Source organism: Moschus berezovskii, chromosome 20 (assembly GCF_049115385.1).
Source record: "Moschus berezovskii isolate FMDL1 chromosome 20, NW_MosBer_1.0, whole genome shotgun sequence".
Classification (NCBI taxonomy): Eukaryota; Metazoa; Chordata; class Mammalia; order Artiodactyla; family Moschidae; genus Moschus; species Moschus berezovskii.
The window spans coordinates 51,164,223-51,182,410 of record NC_142479.1 but is presented as its reverse complement, the minus strand read 5'-3'; the positions used below and the strand labels follow the sequence as shown (position 1 = coordinate 51,182,410).

The window sequence follows — 18,188 nt, the reverse complement described above, 5'->3', positions numbered from 1 at the left end:
ACCCCACCAGAGACCAGTCAAGGTGGCAGATGACAGGGGAGGGAGCCGCCTAAGGGGTGTGTCCAGGGTGGGGTGGGCGGGGGCCGGGAGAGCCCATCTGTCCCTCCATCCCCCTGGATGGGAAGCTGAGGGCCTGGCTCCTGGGCCACTGGGGGGCAGGGGAGGGACTTGCTCACCCCCTGCTTCTCTGGACCAGGCTTGAGGGAGAGGCCAGACTGGTTGAGGGACCTTGCGCCACCTTCTGCCATCCCAGGCCTGGAATTTGGCGCTGGGAGCTGAGGCTGACGCTGCATTGCTAAGGAGTGGCAGGGCCAGCGCCCAGGCCCAGCCAAAAAAGGAGGTAGCCCCCAGGGACAGCGGCCTTGTGGCCCTGGCCTTGCCTGGCCCCTGAGGGGCTACCCAGGGGCCTAGCTCAGGGTGAAGTATCAGAGAGGGAGGGTGAAATCAAACACACACACACATCACAAGGAAACACAGGAAAATACACACCCAGAGACACTCACCCACACACAGAGAAGCACAATGAGACACACACACACACACACACACATAACTACAGCTCCAGTCCCGGGCACACACATCACGTTTCGAGGGTGAGTAAACCACACCCCGCACTCAGCCCCCTTAGGACCCACACACCAGCCAGGACACTCACGTACCTCTCCCTCCTGCCATCCTGCCGGCTCCCCGGACTCCCCGCATCACAGCGGCTGCGGCGGCATCCCGGCCTGCCGCCACCCTCCCCGCCCCCGCTAGACCCCACTGACCACTGTGCCGGCCCTGGCCTTGGGGGCCCCCCAGTCTGCCCTCCCGGCGGCTGCCCTCAGCCCCCACCGACTCTCTCTCGCAGGCGGGAGGAGGAGGGAGGGGAGGATGGGTGTGGAGGGGCCTCGCCGCGTCGGCGGTGGCGTCAGCAGCTGCCGCGGCCCCATTGGCCTCCAGCCTTGGCTTCCAACCACAGGAATGCCTGGGCCCCACCCTCCGGCTAGCCAGGGAGGTGGGGCCAGCCGAGGCCCCCAGATGCTGACAGCTGGGGCTGCTTGCCCACCCAAGCTGGGGCAGCAGAGCTCAAAGCTGTTGCCCCACCCTGCCCAGAGGAGAGAGCAACGCCCTGGGTCCCGCCCGGTCACACACAGTCCCCCACCCCACCACAGCATGCCTCCCTCTGCCTGGAAAAGGTGCGCAGGCAGGGCCTTTGAGACTTGGTAAGAGTCATCCACCTACCTCTCTGGGCCCCCATCCATCCCTGCCTCCCCCTCCCCAGGAAGGGCAAGGGGACAATCGAGGTCATGGGGTGGAGGTTCCCAGAAGGGCATGGTGCCAAGCATGGCACTGAGATTACAGTGATTATGAGCGCACATCCAGGGCAGAAGCCAGCAAGGCAGCTCCCAAGGCCTCCAGACTTGGCCTGCAGCCCTCTCCCAGGGGGCAGTGACCTTGGGGGCAAGCAAGCTGGCTTCTGGCTGGCACCCATGAGGCCAGGGAACTGGGCACTGGGCAGACAGGACTGCTCTGGGCTCTGGGTCAGAGCTGGGAGGGAACAGAGAGGCAGCGTGTGTGTTTGTGTGTGTGCATATGTCACGCATGGAGGGTGTGGGATAAACGGGTACACACATGAGTGCAGGGCACACTGCGTGCCACGTCTGTGGGGCCTGCCCTGTGAGCAGTGGGGTGAGGGAAGGGGCGTCTGCACTGCGTATCGTGATTGTGGAAGTTCATGTGGTGGTCGCACTGCTGAGCCGGTGCTGGGATGGAGCAGGCTGGGGTGTCTGTGGGCACACATGTCGTGACAGCAGCAAGCATTCGTGATGTCCCAGACATTTGTGCTGCAGTGGGGAGAAGCCCGAGTGTGTGCTGTGACACACTGGTGGTGTGTTGTGGGGATCCGAGATGCTGAGGAGTGTGTGGTATGCTGTGATGCCTGTGGTCGTGAGTGTGGGGTAGTGGGTCCCTACGTACTGAGGGGTTGTGTATGTGGTGTGTTGTGTCTGGGGTGCGTTATCACATAGGACAGGCTAGATGAAGGGTGGGCTACGGGCTGTGTGGTGTGGCTGTGTACTGAGTGTGTCTGCTTGAGTATGGGGTGGTCTGTGGTATGCCGTGTGAATGGGAGCACACAACAGTATTTTGTGTGTGTGGGTGTGGGTGTATCTATAGGAGACGTGCTCACACGAGGCCAGGCGGGGAGGGGATGGGGAACAGACATCTTACAGGAGCCACAGGAACGTGCCAGTCTGGCAGGGCCTGCTGGGCCACCTTCCTCCCAGATACCCTGGCAGGAATCCTGCTGGTCAAAGCCAGTGCCCTCCTCCCCCAACACAGAGCAGCCCTGAATGAAGCAGCCAGCAGCCCCAGCCCGGCGATGGGCCTGGCATCCCCAGTGGGGCAGTGCCAGGCTGGTGGTGCCCCCACACTCTCTCCTCTGCCTCCTAGAGGGGCCACCGTGGGAGAGAGGCCAAGGAGAAGGGCTGTATCCCGCCCCGCACCCAGGGTCCTCCACCTCAGACAGCAGGGAGGACTCACCAGCTGGAGGATGTCCTCGTCCTTGGGCATGATGGAGAGTTCCAGAGTGTCATCGCTATGGAGACAGGGCAGGGGGTCAGGCCAGGCTGAGGCAACAGGGTCTGGGAGAATAGGGATCCTGGTCGCCAGGGCACCACCAGGGCCAAGGGGGAGGGTGTGGAGGGACTCGGGGAGTGGGCTGGGGGCTCTGATGGGAGAAGGGAGGCAGGGGCACTCACCTATTCTGGATCAGAGCTATGACCTGGGAGTAGGTCTTCCCAATGACGCTCTCCCCATTTACCTTCACCAGCCGGTCTCCTGGGGACCAGGGGCAGGGCCACAGGTAAGCAGGTCAAAGTGTGTCAGTAGCCCCACCTGAGACCCCCTGCATCACATATGGATGACAAGGAGCCAGGTAACTGGGACAGCTCACCTGTGCAAAGGCCCGCCCTATGGGCGGGGCCATCATCCTTCACATTCTTGACAAAGATGGTGTCCATGGGCTCCAGGCGGTGCCGAGGGGAGGGTCCTGCTGAGCATCAGTCAGGTTAGCTGGGGGCGGCTACTGAAGGTCACACCCATACACAGCTCCACACATGGGGGACACACACTCAGAGAATGGGCACACTCACACATCCACAGGGACACAGACACACAGGATCAGACAACACACATTGCCTGGAGGATGAAAAGTTACACGGACGCATGGAGTCGCTCCGTAAATGGCTCCTGTGTCCCAGCACCATGCTAGAAAGTAGACCTCAGAGGAAGGACAGACATGGCCCCTGCCCTTCCCGAGCTCATTGTCTAGTGGGGCAGACAAACAGGCATGCACACACATACACACACAAACATCACAAGACAAAAGAAGGGTGCCATAAAAGTCCAGTAGGGAGAGACACCCGCATGCTCAGAGAATGTCCACATCCAGACCCAGGGAGAGCTGAGCAAGGCCCTGAGGCTCACAGACACCCTGACCTCCCACCCCACTCCCTTCCCCAGGGTCAGGGCCGCAGAGGCCCACGATCCCAGGACTGGCACTCGCTCCTTGATGACATCACACTACATCCCAGCATTACTCCTCTGCTGCTAAGTGCCGTATCCATCAGAGAAACAGGCCTGCCCTAGGTCGGCTGGCTCCTCCCCCATCACAGGCCTCTGCAGTGGCGATTCAGAAAGACAGAGTCCCCATGTGCGCCCAGTAGAAGCCTCAGTGGCAGAGAGAGAAGCCTGCCTGTTCAAGGAGTTCTGCCTTGAATACCCTGGGGAGCCATTTGGGAGAGCAAAGGTGACAGCCAGGGGAGTTAGTCTCACATCTGGAAACAGAAGGACATCAGGGCTGCCCTTATACCCCAAGAATCCTAGTGTCTCTGCCCCCAAGGACAGCCCTCAACCAGCCTTCCCACCCCCAGGGCCCTGCAGATCCCGCCTGAACCTCCATCTAGGCTAGGAGTAACTCGAGGGCAGGGGCCAGGGCTTAGAAACCCATCTGTTCCCCAGAACACCACCCCCAGTGTGAAATGGACAGGTCCGAGGGAGACAAATGTGGAGAAAAAAGAGCAGAGAGTAAGCATATGTGCAAGTGGATACACAGGAAAGAGCAGACAGGGGCCCCAGTCAAGGGTGAGGGTGCAGCAGAATCCATGCCAACCTGCAGGAGAGGGCCAGACACAGAGCGGGACCCCAGCCCACCCCAGCCCAGCCTGCTCCTTACCTCCTCCTCGGCCTCCATTCTCTTCCTCCTGCAGGGGACAGAGGCGGGTGTGGGCCCTCGGCAGCACAGGGGGAGGCCCAGCTTCACCAGGGTGGGCCCCTTCAAGCTCCCCCACCCATCAGCCTCCCCTCTTATCATCCTTCAACTAGCCCAGAAGCCAGAAGGGGAGGGAAGGGTATCCACGGGGAGGTCACGTCCCAGGCAATGTCCCCCAGTCACAGGAGCCCTCTCTTATGCCTGCATCAGCATCTCAGCCATCTGAAAGTCCCCAAGCCAATGGGGGACTCAGGACCCCTTCCCTTGGAGAGCTCGAAGCCCAGTGGAGGAGGGGCCAAACCCACTGACACACAGACAGGACCCAGGCGGACACAGATAAGCAGGCATGACAAGTGCAAACAGTGGCTATCAGCTCTCAGAGAATGGGGAGGGGAGGCCTGATTAGTCCCTCTGGGAGGGAGCGTTTAAGGCAAGTTTCAGGCTGGCTGAAAGAAGGCATTGGGGTGAGGTGAGCAGAGTATGCAGGCACTCGGTGGCAGAAATAGGACTGGGTCAGCTGAGCTGAAGCAGAAAGAGAGCCCCACACCAGCAAGTGACAAGTCAGACTCAGGCTTTCAGGTCCAAAAGGAAAGAATGAGGGAGCCAGTGAAGTTCTTGAGTGGGAGAGAGTAGATACGAAAATGTTTCCAGCATCTAGGTGCAGCGTTAAGAAATGGCCCCAAAGAGACCCACGAGGGAGGTCTCTGGGCTCATCCTCGTCAGTGAGGGAGGAAGGGCACTGTACTTGGGGAGAAATCGGAAAGAGGCAAGAAGAAGTCAGAGAGACAGGCCAGGCCAGCGGGGTGCAGCATTTTCCAGCTGGATAGGACCTTTGGGGTCATCTTGTCTAACCCACTCCACAGATCACCCACTTTAAAGATGACAGGGTGTGATTTGTCCAGGGCCACTCAGAGACAACAGAGCAGCCAGTGCTGGACCCCAGGAGCCTGGGGCACCTCAGCCAGGACAGGAAGCCGCAGGGCTCTGCTGGAGAGCAGTCCCTTGGCACCCGCCTTCCTGAGCGGGGCGCGTGCCCTCTGATATGAACTGACAGCTCTGTGAGCGGGTGGCAGCAGCAGATGGATGCTTCTAGACGGGTGAGCGCCCTGCAGGCTCCCAGCCCTGGGCATGTTCTGGAAAGGGACAGAGCCCGTCCCTGGCTTGCCCTGCCCTGCCCTGGGGTCTTCCACATGAGCGAGGTCTCTCTGAGACACAGACCGACCCCTCAAGCTGCATCTGCAGGGCCACCCTCCGGAGGTCCCCTGAGAGAAGGAGGAAGGTCCAGGAAGGGGGGACATTCTGGGGATGGAAGGACCCTAGGTTCCAGAGAACTGGGAGGCTGGTGTCCTCGGGCATAAGGGGTGAGGCAGTGCCCCTACTACACACCATCAGCCCCTCTTACAGCCAATGAGAAGATCTGGCTCACACCCAGACTCAGACACAGGTGTGAGAGCTATGCAGCGACATGCACACATGAAGTGTATATATAGACACATGTCTAGATATACACACATGTGTGTACATGACTGGCATACCATGCACGCACGTGTGCATACAAAGAAACACGAGCAGGCACATGGACCCAGGCAGAGAAATCCAATGCCTTGGTTCTCTGGCAGGTGGGACTAAGCTCCCTGTCCCTCAACAGCTGTGCAGGCTGGTCCCAGCCCTGAGGGAGGGGAGAAACAGGTTCATGGGCCCCAAAATAAATCGTTCTCCCCTCCGGCTGGTAGAGAGGAGGGGAAGGGAATTGGGCCCTCCTGGGGAGTCCTGGTTCCTGCCTAGGCCTCCCTCAAGCCTTCCTGTCAGGGACCACCCCCCGCCCCCAGCCCATACCATGGCTCGGCTTGAGTAGACCCAGTTCCTGGACTCAGAAAACCTGATATTTCTATTAGGGCTGGAAGGGTTCCTAGGGGTCAAATAGATAAATGCCCTCAGGCAACAGTAGCAGACATGGAGACCAGAGAGGGTGAGACTACCCAAGATCCGCCGTGAGTTAGGAGTTGTGCCAGCACTGGGGCCCAGGTCTCCAGCCCAGCGCAGGGTTCTTTCTAGGCCCAGAGCTGAGGCCAGCAAGGGCCTGGGGCGCTCTGGGAGGGGCCCCAGAGGTGTGTGAAACAACTGCCCCAGAGCTCAGGCTGGGGAGGGTCAACTAACCCAGCTCATAAGTGGCCAGTAGACAAAGGGTCCTTAGAAGCCCATCTCCTGAGAAGTTGTTCACCTTCCAGAGGCTGAGAGTCCCAGGGTGGGGGGATCATCCTGACCCCCACACCTCACAGATGACCCAGCCAGGGCTGCCCCTGCCTCTCGGTGACCCTCTTCCCCAGGCACAGACGCACCAGGAGGAGAGCACAAAGCAGTTACCCTGAAAGCTCCCTCAGGGCAGGCCGGGGGTGTGGGCCTACCTTCAGGCTGCAGTGCACAGCGGACTCAGGCGGGTACACGATGAAGTGGCGCAGGGTGAAGCCGAAACCGTCCTGGAGGCTTTTGTGCAGGAGCAGTGTCCGTGGGCCCTGCCAGGGGAGGGGGCGCGTGGAAGAGCACCCATCTCTCGGGCCCAGGGGCAGCTGTGGAAGCAGGGCGAGCCAGGGTGAGATGCCAGTCCGCACACAGCCTCCTGCAGCCTGGAGGACCTTGGGGGACGGCCGGGGCCCACCGACCCGGCTGTGCCCAGACCCCTGCTCCCCTCTACTCTCCTCTCCTCTCCCACACTCATCAGCCCAACAGCTTCCTTTTCTTTTTTTTTTCCTCAGTCCCCTCAAGACATCTATGTGTCCAGGGAGATAACAGTGCAGCAAGTCAGGTGTCTGTTCTGTTCAGTTCAGCAAAAGTTCACTGACTGGACACACAGCCTTCCTGCCTGGGAAGTGCCCGCTGCACAATCTCACACACACACACGCGCACGCGGACATGGGCACAGACACACCCACACGCACTCACGTAGACGGGACACACCACAAACACTCGTGTGCAAAGGTACACAGACACACCGAGCACACACATGCTCACGGAGACACAGACATGCGCACACAACACACAGAGGCACAGACAGACTGACACACACGTGCATCCTTCAAGAGCAGCAGCAAGAAGACGCGAGGGGCCGTGGGTCACAGGGAGTAGACTGGACAGCAGACAGTCCGCTGCAGAGACTGAGTCCAGTTCTGGCTGGCTCACCAGAACCAAGTGGCGACCCGGGTTGGGGAGACACTCCACGACCCTCTGGCTACCCCAACTGAGTACTTGGGATTCCCCAAGATGGCAGGGCAGAGGGTGTCTGAAGACAAGGGTTTGGGGGCACATGGGTCTGTTTCTGGGACAAGAGGGAGAGAAGAAGGTTAGTTCCTAGGAGGAGGTTACCTTCAGGTGCCCTGCTCAGACATAGAGGGAAAGTGGGTGACAGGAGGGCATCAAGGTGAAGGGCAGTCTGCCTACTGAACAGCCAGGACAGCTCCCTCAGGGGTTCACTAACCCCTGATCTTGGGCAGCCTAACCTACCTGGTGCCCCTAATCCAAACCCCTCGGAGGGCAAGAAGCCCCTCCCCTCCCTCAACAGTCCTCTCCCCTCGCTCTTCCTTGGCACGAGGCAGGAGGAGCCTTCAGCTGCAGGAAGAAAGGTGCAGCTGGGTGCAGAGGGAAGACAATTCCGGGGTGAGGAGCTCCCAGTTCACTACGAAATCCCCCTCGCTCCCCACCTCAAAACTGCAACTCTAATGTACTCATACTAAGAAGTCCCTTCCTGAATCCAGCCACCCTCCAGTTTACACATCTGGCAGAAGGAGTGGATCCTGTGCCCAGCCCTAAGCTAGAGATTTCTGCGTGGGGTGGGGGCTGGACTCCATGGGGCAGGAGGTATGGGGAGGGGATATCCTCAAATCTCAGAAGATTAAAGTGCCACAGAAGTAACAGGCTTGCTTCATACAGTTCCAGAAGACACAGCCAGGTGGAAGATTTGAGAAGGCCGAGCGAAGCTCCTAGCCAGGGAGATCATTCTAATCATATATATCTGGAAAGTAACCCAGATGGGGCTGTGAGCTTTCTGTCCTCACAAGGGCCCAAGTGAAAGCTGGACAACCCCCATCAGGGAGGCCGTAGGAGGCCTCAGCTGGTTTTCTGGCATCAGGCTGAAGGTTCAATGATGCCCCCTCAGCTCCTTCCACTTATGGCTATAGCTTGGACACTCCCACTGAGCCCCACACCCCCACGGGGGTCTGAGGAGCCCAGAAGATAAAATTCTCCGGGAATTCTGCTGAGATCTGAAATCCCCTGGATTTCCTATCTCTGCTGATCTGGCAAGGAACAGATAAGGAAGAGAAGAGGGCCTCCGGGGACCCTCCACTGCCCCCTCCTACCAAAACCCCTGCTCCTGCCCAGCGTGGAGTACCTCTGCTGCACATCCTCCACCCGGGCTCTGAGCTGAGGCTGTGTGCAGGGCCTATTGTTTTGCTGGTGTCCTGGATTAAGGTTTAAGCCACCAGCTGCCCCAGTGATGAGAAGTGGCTGGGACAGGTCCCCACACGCCCCACGCCCCTCCCCCAGCACACATCCTGCCTGGAGCTGCCAGCTGCCTGGGGGTGCCACTCCCCGGGGAGGAGGGGCCTGTAATCAAGGGCAGTGGGCATGCCTTTCTCTCTCGGGTCCTCTCCTCACCCAGGCACCACTGGTGCTCCCTCCCTTATCTCTGCCTCTCCCTTCCCTCTTTTCCTTCCTTCCAAGGCCCCTTCCCCCATCCCTGCCAACTAGGCGCCTGAGAATGTCAGTGCGGTAATCCCCCTGCAACAGTAACCACAGCCCTGCCTGAAGAGGAGACACTGCAGCCCCCATCAGTGACCAGATTTGGTGGCCCTCCTGTGGGAAGTTCTTCCTTAGGTTTAACCTCAGTCCTTCATGCTATTACACATGCATGGTTCCTCTGCTCTCCTCCCATCTGGGAGAGCGCTGGGTCTTGCTCTCATCTTGACAGGGAGGGAGGTGACAGATGAAGAAACAGAGATGGGACCAGCAGTGGAAAGTCATTAGACTGCGAAGAGGTACAGCTCACACACACATCCCCAGTTGTGCTGTCTGAGGTAGGTACAGAGGCAAGAGGAAGGAGAGAGGGAGGCTCAGGGGACACAGGCACATCACCAAGTAATGCCCCCAGCCCAGATCCACTTCCATACGCTCCCACCCTCAGGTCAGGAGAGACATCCAGAAATTCCCACTGATGGTGGGAGAAGGGCAGGTGGCCCCAGGGCCACAAATAAGACAGAACTAGACACGTGATGGGCTGGCAACACCAGGAGCTAGAACCCAGGAGTCCGGCTCCTCCCCTCCCCCAGGAGCATAAAGAGGTCATTTCAGGGAGCACAGCATTCACGCTGGGCATGGCGCCCACTGTGACTCACACTCTGCCAGCCTGGTCGATCTCGGACCTCAGAAACACTCTCCCAACCCCCCTACCCCCCAGCCATGTCAGTCCTCACCCTGAGGTCACTCATTACCTCCTCGGCCCGCTTGAAAACCCTGTGTGTCTCTGTGCCCAGGTATCCTACCAGGGAGAGAGCAGAATTCTCACTCAGGGTTACTGTCAGCCCAAACTCTCCAGGATTCCATGCCCTGGCATCTCTTCAAACAACCCCGGTCCCTTCCATCTTTCTGCCACCTGTAAACTAAGAGGCTTGAGTCCACTGCAGGCCACCACCAGACTGGGGGTTGTCATCCAGCACCCCCAGAAAAGGTCTCAGCCACCACTCTGCCGCCCTCACCTGCATCTCTCCAGCTCCTCACTCCCTCCCTACTCGGGGGCATGGGCCCCGGCAGACTGGGCGGCGCACACAGCTCAAGGATCACAGGGAGTTGGTGACCCGGTCCCATCCACCCGGGCGAGGCCTGCCCGGGCCCCTGCCCCGCTTCAGCCCCCGGCCCCGCTGGCCCCCGCGGCGCTCACCCTGGCCGGACGCGCCCCCGGCGCGCGGCGGTCGCTGTGGCTGAGGCAGGGCAGCCAGAGGCAGCGCGGCTCCGGGGCGCTGCAGTCCACGCCGACGGCGCGCTCCCAGCGCCAGCCCCCGGCCCCCGCGCGCTCCACGCGCCACACCGCGCTGCCCACGAGAGCCGCGGCGGGCGGGGGCCCCCGGCGCCGGCCGCCGCCCCGGCCCCAGTGCGCCGCGGGCCAGTCTTCCGGAGCCCGGCGCGCCGCGCGGGGGCCGGCGGCCGCTCCTCGGCGCCCGGCGGGCGGCGTCCTCGGTCCCCTCGGCGGCGGCGGGCGGGCCCCGGGGGTCCCCGCCCGCCCCCCGGAGCCGCGGGCCCGGGGCCCTGGGACCCCGAGGGGACGGACGGCCCGCGCGGACGACGGCAGGACGGCTGTAGCGGCCCCGCACCTCCCACGCCTCTCCGCCGAGGGCGCCTGAGCCCGGCCACACCGGCGAGTCGCGCAGGGCAGACGCCTCCCCCTCCGGGGCGGCCCCTGTCCGCGGCCGCCCCATCCCACACACACACCCCCACACAGGAGAGGCCCTGCACAGCGCCCCCGCAGCCACACACTGCACACCCCGTGCAGGCGCGCGCGCATGCATACACACACACACACTCACGCACACACCCCGCTCACACGAAAACTCTCCGTACCCGCCTGCACACGCTGTCCTCCTTCCAGTCCAAAGCTCACACATCTTGCTGCGCCCCAGAGAAATACACACTCCCATGGGTACACACGTAAACACACACTCAACCCACCTCACCACACACACATCTCGGCATCCCACACCCTCCCCCCACAGGCACACTCATTCTCCCTGTGTCCACATACCCCACAGAAACACACACACAAACACACTACACCCCTCATACACATGGTGTGCATGGACACCCTTCTTTATGCACACACGCTTTGGACACCCTTCCATGGGTATAATGGCCCCCACCTCCCACTGAGACACATTTGCAAGCATATCCACTGTGCCCTTAAAAGCACACCAGGCCCCCTCCTACCCACCCATACCTACCCACACACACACACCCCACAGGGAGACCCACAACGACACACACCTAAAAGACTTGTACACACTAGTCAGCACACCCACTCAATACACTGCTGTTGTGCCCCCTCAGGTCTCTTTCTCTCCCTCTCTGTCGCTCACACACACACACACACACACACACCCACTGCCCTGCACAGGGAGCAGTCTCTCTCATACAACCCCATTTCACAGTCACGTTGTACACTTCCCACCACCAGCCATGGGAACACGTAACGGCCCCTCTTCCCCAGGACCCCCTGCCCATTAGCTCGACCCAGAGGGGACGCCACAAGCCGACAATGGGCTCCAAGCTGGCCCCCACTTCACCCCCAGCACGTGAGTCAGACAGGAAGCTGGAGTCATGGCAGACCCTGTCCTCCGCCTCTTCCTGCTCTCTCTCTTCCCAGGCCCCTTCCCGGGTGGGGCCGGCAGAGGCCTTGGCTGTCAGTGTGGTGTCACCACCACCATTTCTCTCCACTTGACTGTTCACCGTGTGCTTTCCCCACACTGCGGCTCACTGGGGCCTGGGGCCACTGCCCTGACCCAGTGTTCAGAGAAGGAACCAACAGAAACCCAAGAGCACCCAGTCTATGAGGGCGGCACTGGGACTCCAAGTCCAGAGCCCCTTCATTCCAATTCTGATCTTACACCTAAACTCTAGCCAACACCAGGGAAGGAAGGCTGAGGGCAGCGGGGAACAGATGCAGTCAAACTCTGCTCTCAAATCTAGGAGTCAGGGAGGAAGAGTCATAGGGTTGGGCCCTTGCAGAGGAGGCCACCAGAAGGGAGAACCAGGCCGAAGAGTCAGCATCCCTTCTCTCCCTCATCCCCATCACCTGCTGTCCCGGGAAAGGACAGGCCAGGATGGAGGATCATGTGGGAGGAAGAGGAGAGAGACAGAGGGGCACAGGGAGGAGGCGAAACGGAGGGGCAGAGGGAGGAGAAATAAAGGACCGTGAGGGTGGGCAGGAGCGAGGGAGGAGGAGGAGGAAGGCTGAGGGTGAGGCGTGTGGGGCCAGGAGCGGTTTTGTTCTCCTGTTTCCTGTTTGCTGCTAGCTGGGCCCCCAGTGCAGGAGCCAGACCCCCACCCCCTCCCTGGCGGAAGCCAGACGGGAAGAGGGAGGCTGCCATCAGCGCTGAGTCAGGAGGGTTTGGGGCAGAGCTGGAAAGGACCATCCATGTCAGGGGGAGCAAGACTCCTGGCATCTCCAGCAGCAAGCTCCCCATCATTAGCAAAGCAAGGCTTCTGGGTCAGGACCACTCCTGCCTTTGTCATGCCCTCCAAAAGCCAGGGCCTCAGACCACCTGCAAGTACTGCCCGGATATCCTTGGACTCTGCCACCCCAAATGAAGGGCTATGACCATAGGGACGTCCTGATTGAAAGCCTGACCTGCTTCCCCAGAAGGCAGCCAGTTAGTCCCTCCAGCTGCCTGACTTCCTTTCCTCTTGCTGCATGTCTGGTCCCTGGTTCTGAGAAAATGGACTCACTCTCCCCTCTCGTACCCCATGCAATCTTTCATGGCCAACAGGTGCTGACGTGTCCGTGTGTCCAGATCAAGAGCCCACCTCCCTCCCTTGAAACTGGTGAGGGTTCTGAGGGCTACGGGGAGAGGCGAGGTGGACAAACAGCACCAGGCTTCTGTGTTCCAGGCTGCAGAGACCTGGGAAATATAGGCCATCTGTGACACCCATCTCCTGGCAGGGGCAACAAAGCCCCCCAAAGTAGATAACAGCCTCCTCCAACACAAACTGACACCTTACCCACCCCACCCTCTCCACCCCAGCTTCCTCTGTAGGGATGTCAGGTGCAGGGTACATACAGTAGGGCCTAGAAACCTATACACAGCTTGAATAAATGATCCTCCAGGCCTGGGGAGCCTCTCAGCCACCTCCCCCATTTCCTTTGGGAAAGGAATGTGGGGTGGGCCCCAGAGTGCAGTCAGGGAGGGGGCCAAGGGCTGGGAAATACCAGGCGTAGCTGAGATTCTATTCCAAGCCTTCCTGCCTGGTGTGAGTCCTCCCCTACACCCTCCCGGCTTCCTCCCCCCAAATCAGGAATTACCCCGCTGAGCAGTCTCTCCCATCATCCTCTAGTTTGACCAGCTTGCAAAATCCATTCAACCTTATTGTCCTGAAGGTCCCTGGGGAGGGCTTGGGGACTACACTCCCAAAGGGAGGGCATCCAGTCTTGCTCTCTCCAGATGAGATCATCCTTTACTGTTTGAAAGCATTTTCACTTTATCTCATTTGATCCTTACCCTAAGAACTGGATATGTGAAATTGTTTTTATACCCATTTTTCAGATGCAGGAACTGAGGCTCAAAGAGGACAAATAACTGATTCAAGGCTGACTTTTACTAAGCTGGGACCATCCTAGGATTCTAACTGACTCAAATCTCTTTCCATTATCCCCTTATCTATTCAGAAACTTGAGTGCCTGCTGAGGGCCAGGTGCTATGCTGGGGGCTGGGACACCTTAGAACAAATGCAGGCCTCACCCTCAGGGCACTTACAGTGCTATCCTAGCTCCTGAAATCTTCAGGGGTCTCCAGTTCTAGATTCAGGCCCAAGCCAGCTGCCTTCACCCCCACCAACAGAGACCCCCCACACACACACACACCAAAGGAGCCCCTGTGTCAGGGATTCAGGGCCTGTTCTCTCTGGAAGGGCACATCTTGTTTGAGGGTGGCGTTCGGGGCCTCCCAGGTTAGCCTTTGAACCAGAGGGTGGACGGGGCTGGTGGAGCGGAAGGCTGCAGGGACCAGCCTGACAACCAGGAGCTGGGGAGAGGAGAGCATCCTGGGGCCCAAGGGTCTGGTGAGAGGAAGAGGGAACAGATACTGCTGAAGGGCATGTGGTTCAGGAAGTGAGAGAGAGGGGTCTCTGGGTCAATTCGCCTGCTTTTTCTTCCTCTGGCTTACTTAGTGCCTCCTCCCAGAACATAGGCTCCAAACCCTGAGACAAGCAATGCAACCACCCCAAGAGAATCATGTGGAATTTCCAAAGGTCTGACTGGTTCCATACGCCCACTCCACATGACCAAACTGAGACCCACTGACACAGGCTGGGACCTGGGAGCCTTTGCTGCAGTGCTTGCCCCTGGACAAAACTCTCCTCCAGCAACAAAATGCAAAGAAACTATATGGGACTAAAAATAACTGTACACATTCACAGCTGGGACCAAATTATGGACTAAAGATACAAAGAGACCAAAAAACCCAACTGCCACTTTTGAAGAGCCCAGAAGAAAAGCAGGAGTTGGGGAGAAAAAGAAGGGTATTGCGAATGCCCTCTATACTCAATACCACCAGAGGGGTGGGCAGAATACCTAAGACACCCCTCCAGCCTGACTCTTGGACACACCGCTCCCCCTTCCCCCATATAAGGAACAAGCCTGCCCCTTCCTCAGGTAGCAGCAAGCAAGGGAACTTGATTGTTCTCTCTAGACCCTGCTGCAGCAGGGGCCCTAATAAGGTCTTGCCTGAATTTCTTGTCTGGCTTCTAGTCAATTTTTATTGATTGGGGAAGGCCAAGAACCCTGGTCGATATCACCATAACCACCCCACAACCTCACATTCAGACAGAGCAAATCCTCTGCCAGCCGGTCCATCCCAGGCATGCAGGCAATGTGATACCAAGGCATGCCCGCCCGCCCACGCCTGGGCCTCTGACCCCTGCCCCAGTCTCCTCGCTCAAGGGCGGCCGCCCCCTCTCTCCTCCTCCACCCTTCTGCCCCACTCGGATGCCTGCTTCTCAGCACCGCTTGTGTGCAGCCTGACGTGCCCCAACAGGCGAAGCTGACAAGCCGGCCAGGCAGGCCCGGGTCTCCCCAACATTCTTCAATGTGCAGATAACCCCGTGTCACTGGGAACCTGAGGACCCCATACTCGGTCTAGCCTGCAGGCAGTTGCGGGGGTGGCTCAGAGGGTCTCTCCCTATCCAGGGTCAGTCTTGCCTTGAGTGGGGGTGTGATGACACTCCTCTCCCACTCTGAAACTGGGCCCGAGGAAGGCCGGGGGAGGGGAAGGGGAAAGAAAAGGGAGGAGGAAATCCAGGAGGGACCGACGGTGTCAAGGAGCACCCTCAAGCAGCACCGAATCCCCTAGTTCTTCCAGTGGCAGTATAGCTCGGGCTTAGCACGTCGACTCCAGGATCCTCTGGAGTCCAGAACTTCTGGGTCTGTGTCCTGTCTCTACTACTTCCTGGCTGTGAGACCTTGGGCAAATTACTTAACCTCTTTGAGCCTCAGCTCCTCACCAATAAAAAGGGAATGACACTTAAGTTCCACCTCATAGGTTGTTGGGAGAATTAAGTCAATTAAAGGAAGTCCTGAATAGGAATTCAATAAATGCAAGCTTTTGTTTGTTGCTTTTTCTTTTAAAGGTTTTTTTATTGGGGTGTAACTGACGTGTAACATTATACTAGTTTCAGGTGTGCAGCGTGATTGGATGGCTATTCACATACTGGATATTCACATATATTTTGAAATGATCACTACAAGTCTAGTTAAACATGTTACCACACTTTGCAGATTTTTTTCCTGTGATGAGAACTTTCAGATCTACTCTTTTAGCAACTTTCAAGCATGTAATACTCTATTATTAACTATGGTCACCATGCTATACATGACATCCCCAGGACTTTACTTTTTGACTCCTTCCACCCATTTCACCCACCCCCCACTTCTGGCAACCACCAGTCTGTGAACCTGGTTTGTTTTTTGTTTGTTTGTTTGGGGGGTTTTCTTTTTAGATTCCACATATAAGTGAAATCATACTTATAGTATCTGTCTTTCTCTGATTTATTTCACTTGCCCTCAAGGTCAGTGCAAGATGTTTTGGATCTTGCATCTTTTGGATATTCACACTCTCACACACCCAACCACACTCACATTCAGACATACAAACAGCTCGGCCCCACATACACAAAGACACAGCGATACGTACAGACACTCAAGGAGGTCTGTACAGGCCCAGGTGAACTTATTCACGTGAGCATCACCGTCATCTCCACTGCCAGCCCCCTACATGCCCCACCTCCCCCTAATAAGCAGGGAGGACTCATCAGGAGCCCCCCCACTTTTGTAGCAGAACTTCCTCAGGCCCTGAGCCTTGTCTGTAGGCCCTTTGGGAATGAGGAAGGGGCGGCCAACATGAGACACCAGGATAGAGCCTGCTCCCAGCACACAAGGAGCATGGTGAAGGTGCCAGGCTGGCAGGGCCTCCGGAGGGCCAGTTCCCTCCTCAGGGACACCAGAGGGAGGGGTCTTTCCGCATGGTGGGAAATGAGCACTTCCAGAGCAGGGTGAGCCTGGAGCCAGCCACAAAGTAAACAGCAGGGCCATTGCCCAGGCAACCGTGGCCCCGGCGTGGGCCAGGGCACACCACAGGCCCTCTCAACCCCTGATTTACTCCACTCAGCAGCCCCTCGACTGTCTCAAGGCATGCCCTTTCGGGAGCCATTCTGGTCTCTGGGCCTGTCTGGGGACTTGTCAGAAAGAAGAAGCCGTGCTCTCTCCATCAGACTGGGCTCCTTGAGAGCAGACTTGTTGTTGCTCTGCCCATGTTAGTCCAGTCTCTTCCCAGCAGTCAAGGCCTGTGTCCTTCCCTCAGATTGAAGAGTGCTCCAGGGCCTGGCCTGAGTCTCTCCCACTAGACTGAGTTTCCTAAGGATTATAGCTACTACATTTTCAGAAATGTATTTGTACGGCTAGAGTGCTTTGTCTGTAGTAGGCTCTCAAAAAGTATTTGCCGATGGTGAGAATGTGGAGAAATTGGAATTGTTGCACTTTGCTAGTGGGAATGCAAAATGGCTTATCTGCATTTGCAGAGACTGGACACGTGGACACTGAAGAGGAAGGAGAGGAAGGGATGAATTGAGAGAGTGGCACTGACACTACCATGTGTAAAACAGATAGCTAGCAGGAAGCGGAGAAGGCAATGGCACCCCACTCCAGTACTCTTGCCTGGAAAATCCCATGGACAGAGGAGCCTGGTGAGCTGCAGTCCATGGGGTCACCAAGAGTCAGACACGACTGAGCGATGTCACTTTCACTTTTCACTTTCATGCATTGGAGAAGGAAATGGCAACCCACTTCAGTGTTCTTGCCTGGAGAATCCCAGGGACGGGGGAGCCTAGTGGGCTCCCATCTCTGGGGTCGCACAGAGTTGGACATGACTGAAGTGACTTAGCAGCAGCAGCAGCAGCAGGAAGCTGCTGTAAAACACAGGGAACCCAGTTCCAGGGCTCTGTGATGAGCCAGAGGAGAGGAGTGGAATGGGGGCGTTGGGAGGGAGGCTCAAGAGGAAGGGGATACATGTATATTTATGCCTGGTTTCTGTTATTGTTCATCTAAAATCAACACAACATTGTAAAACAATTATATTCCAATTTTTTAAATGGTAGAAAACAATATGGTGGTTACTAAAAAAATTAAACACTGAATTACGTTATGACCCAACAATTCCACATCTGGCCATGTACCCAAAAGAAGTGAAAGCAGGGACTCAAATAGATATTTGTACAATGATGTTCATAGCAGCATACTTCACAAAGGTTCCCTTTATGGAAAGGTGGAAACAACCCATTATAGATGAATTGGATAAACAAAATGTGACATATACATATATATATACACAAAGGAATTTTATTGTCTTAAATTCTGACATATGCCACAATATGGATGATCCGTGAAGACATTGTGAATTGAAAGTGAAAGTCACTCAGTCATGTCTGTGACCCCATGGACTGTAGTCCATCAGGTTCCTTTGTCAATGGAATTCTCCAGGCAAGAATACTGGAGTGGATCACCACTTCCTTCTCCAGGGGGTCTTCCTGACTCAGGGATGGAATCGGAGTCTCCTGTATTGTAGGCAGATTCTTTACCATCTGAGCTACAATGACCCGGTCCGTGAACACATTATGCTACGTGAAATAA

General features: G+C 57.6%; 1 protein-coding gene across 7 annotated transcripts in view; it reads right to left on the bottom strand.

Moving 5' to 3' along the window:
• The window catches only part of ARHGAP23 (Rho GTPase activating protein 23), an 81,509-nt gene that overhangs the window by 40,101 nt on the left and 23,220 nt on the right, over window positions 1-18,188 (bottom strand). For 2 of the 7 annotated variants that reach the window (XM_055407702.2, XM_055407700.2), the window contains exons 2-6: window positions 6,658-6,819; window positions 4,217-4,244; window positions 2,936-3,034; window positions 2,742-2,820; window positions 2,524-2,578 (exon numbers count right to left, since the gene is read on the bottom strand). In XM_055407702.2, coding sequence (XP_055263677.2) covers window positions 2,524-2,578; window positions 2,742-2,820; window positions 2,936-3,034; window positions 4,217-4,244; window positions 6,658-6,819 — 423 coding nt within the window. Of the gene's footprint in view, window positions 1-659; window positions 2,484-2,523; window positions 2,625-2,741; window positions 2,821-2,935; window positions 3,035-4,216; window positions 4,245-6,657; window positions 6,820-10,181; window positions 10,353-18,188 lie in introns of those variants that run through there. The other 5 variants (XM_055407704.2, XM_088829025.1, XM_055407701.2 and 2 more) reach the window with 5 other exon arrangements.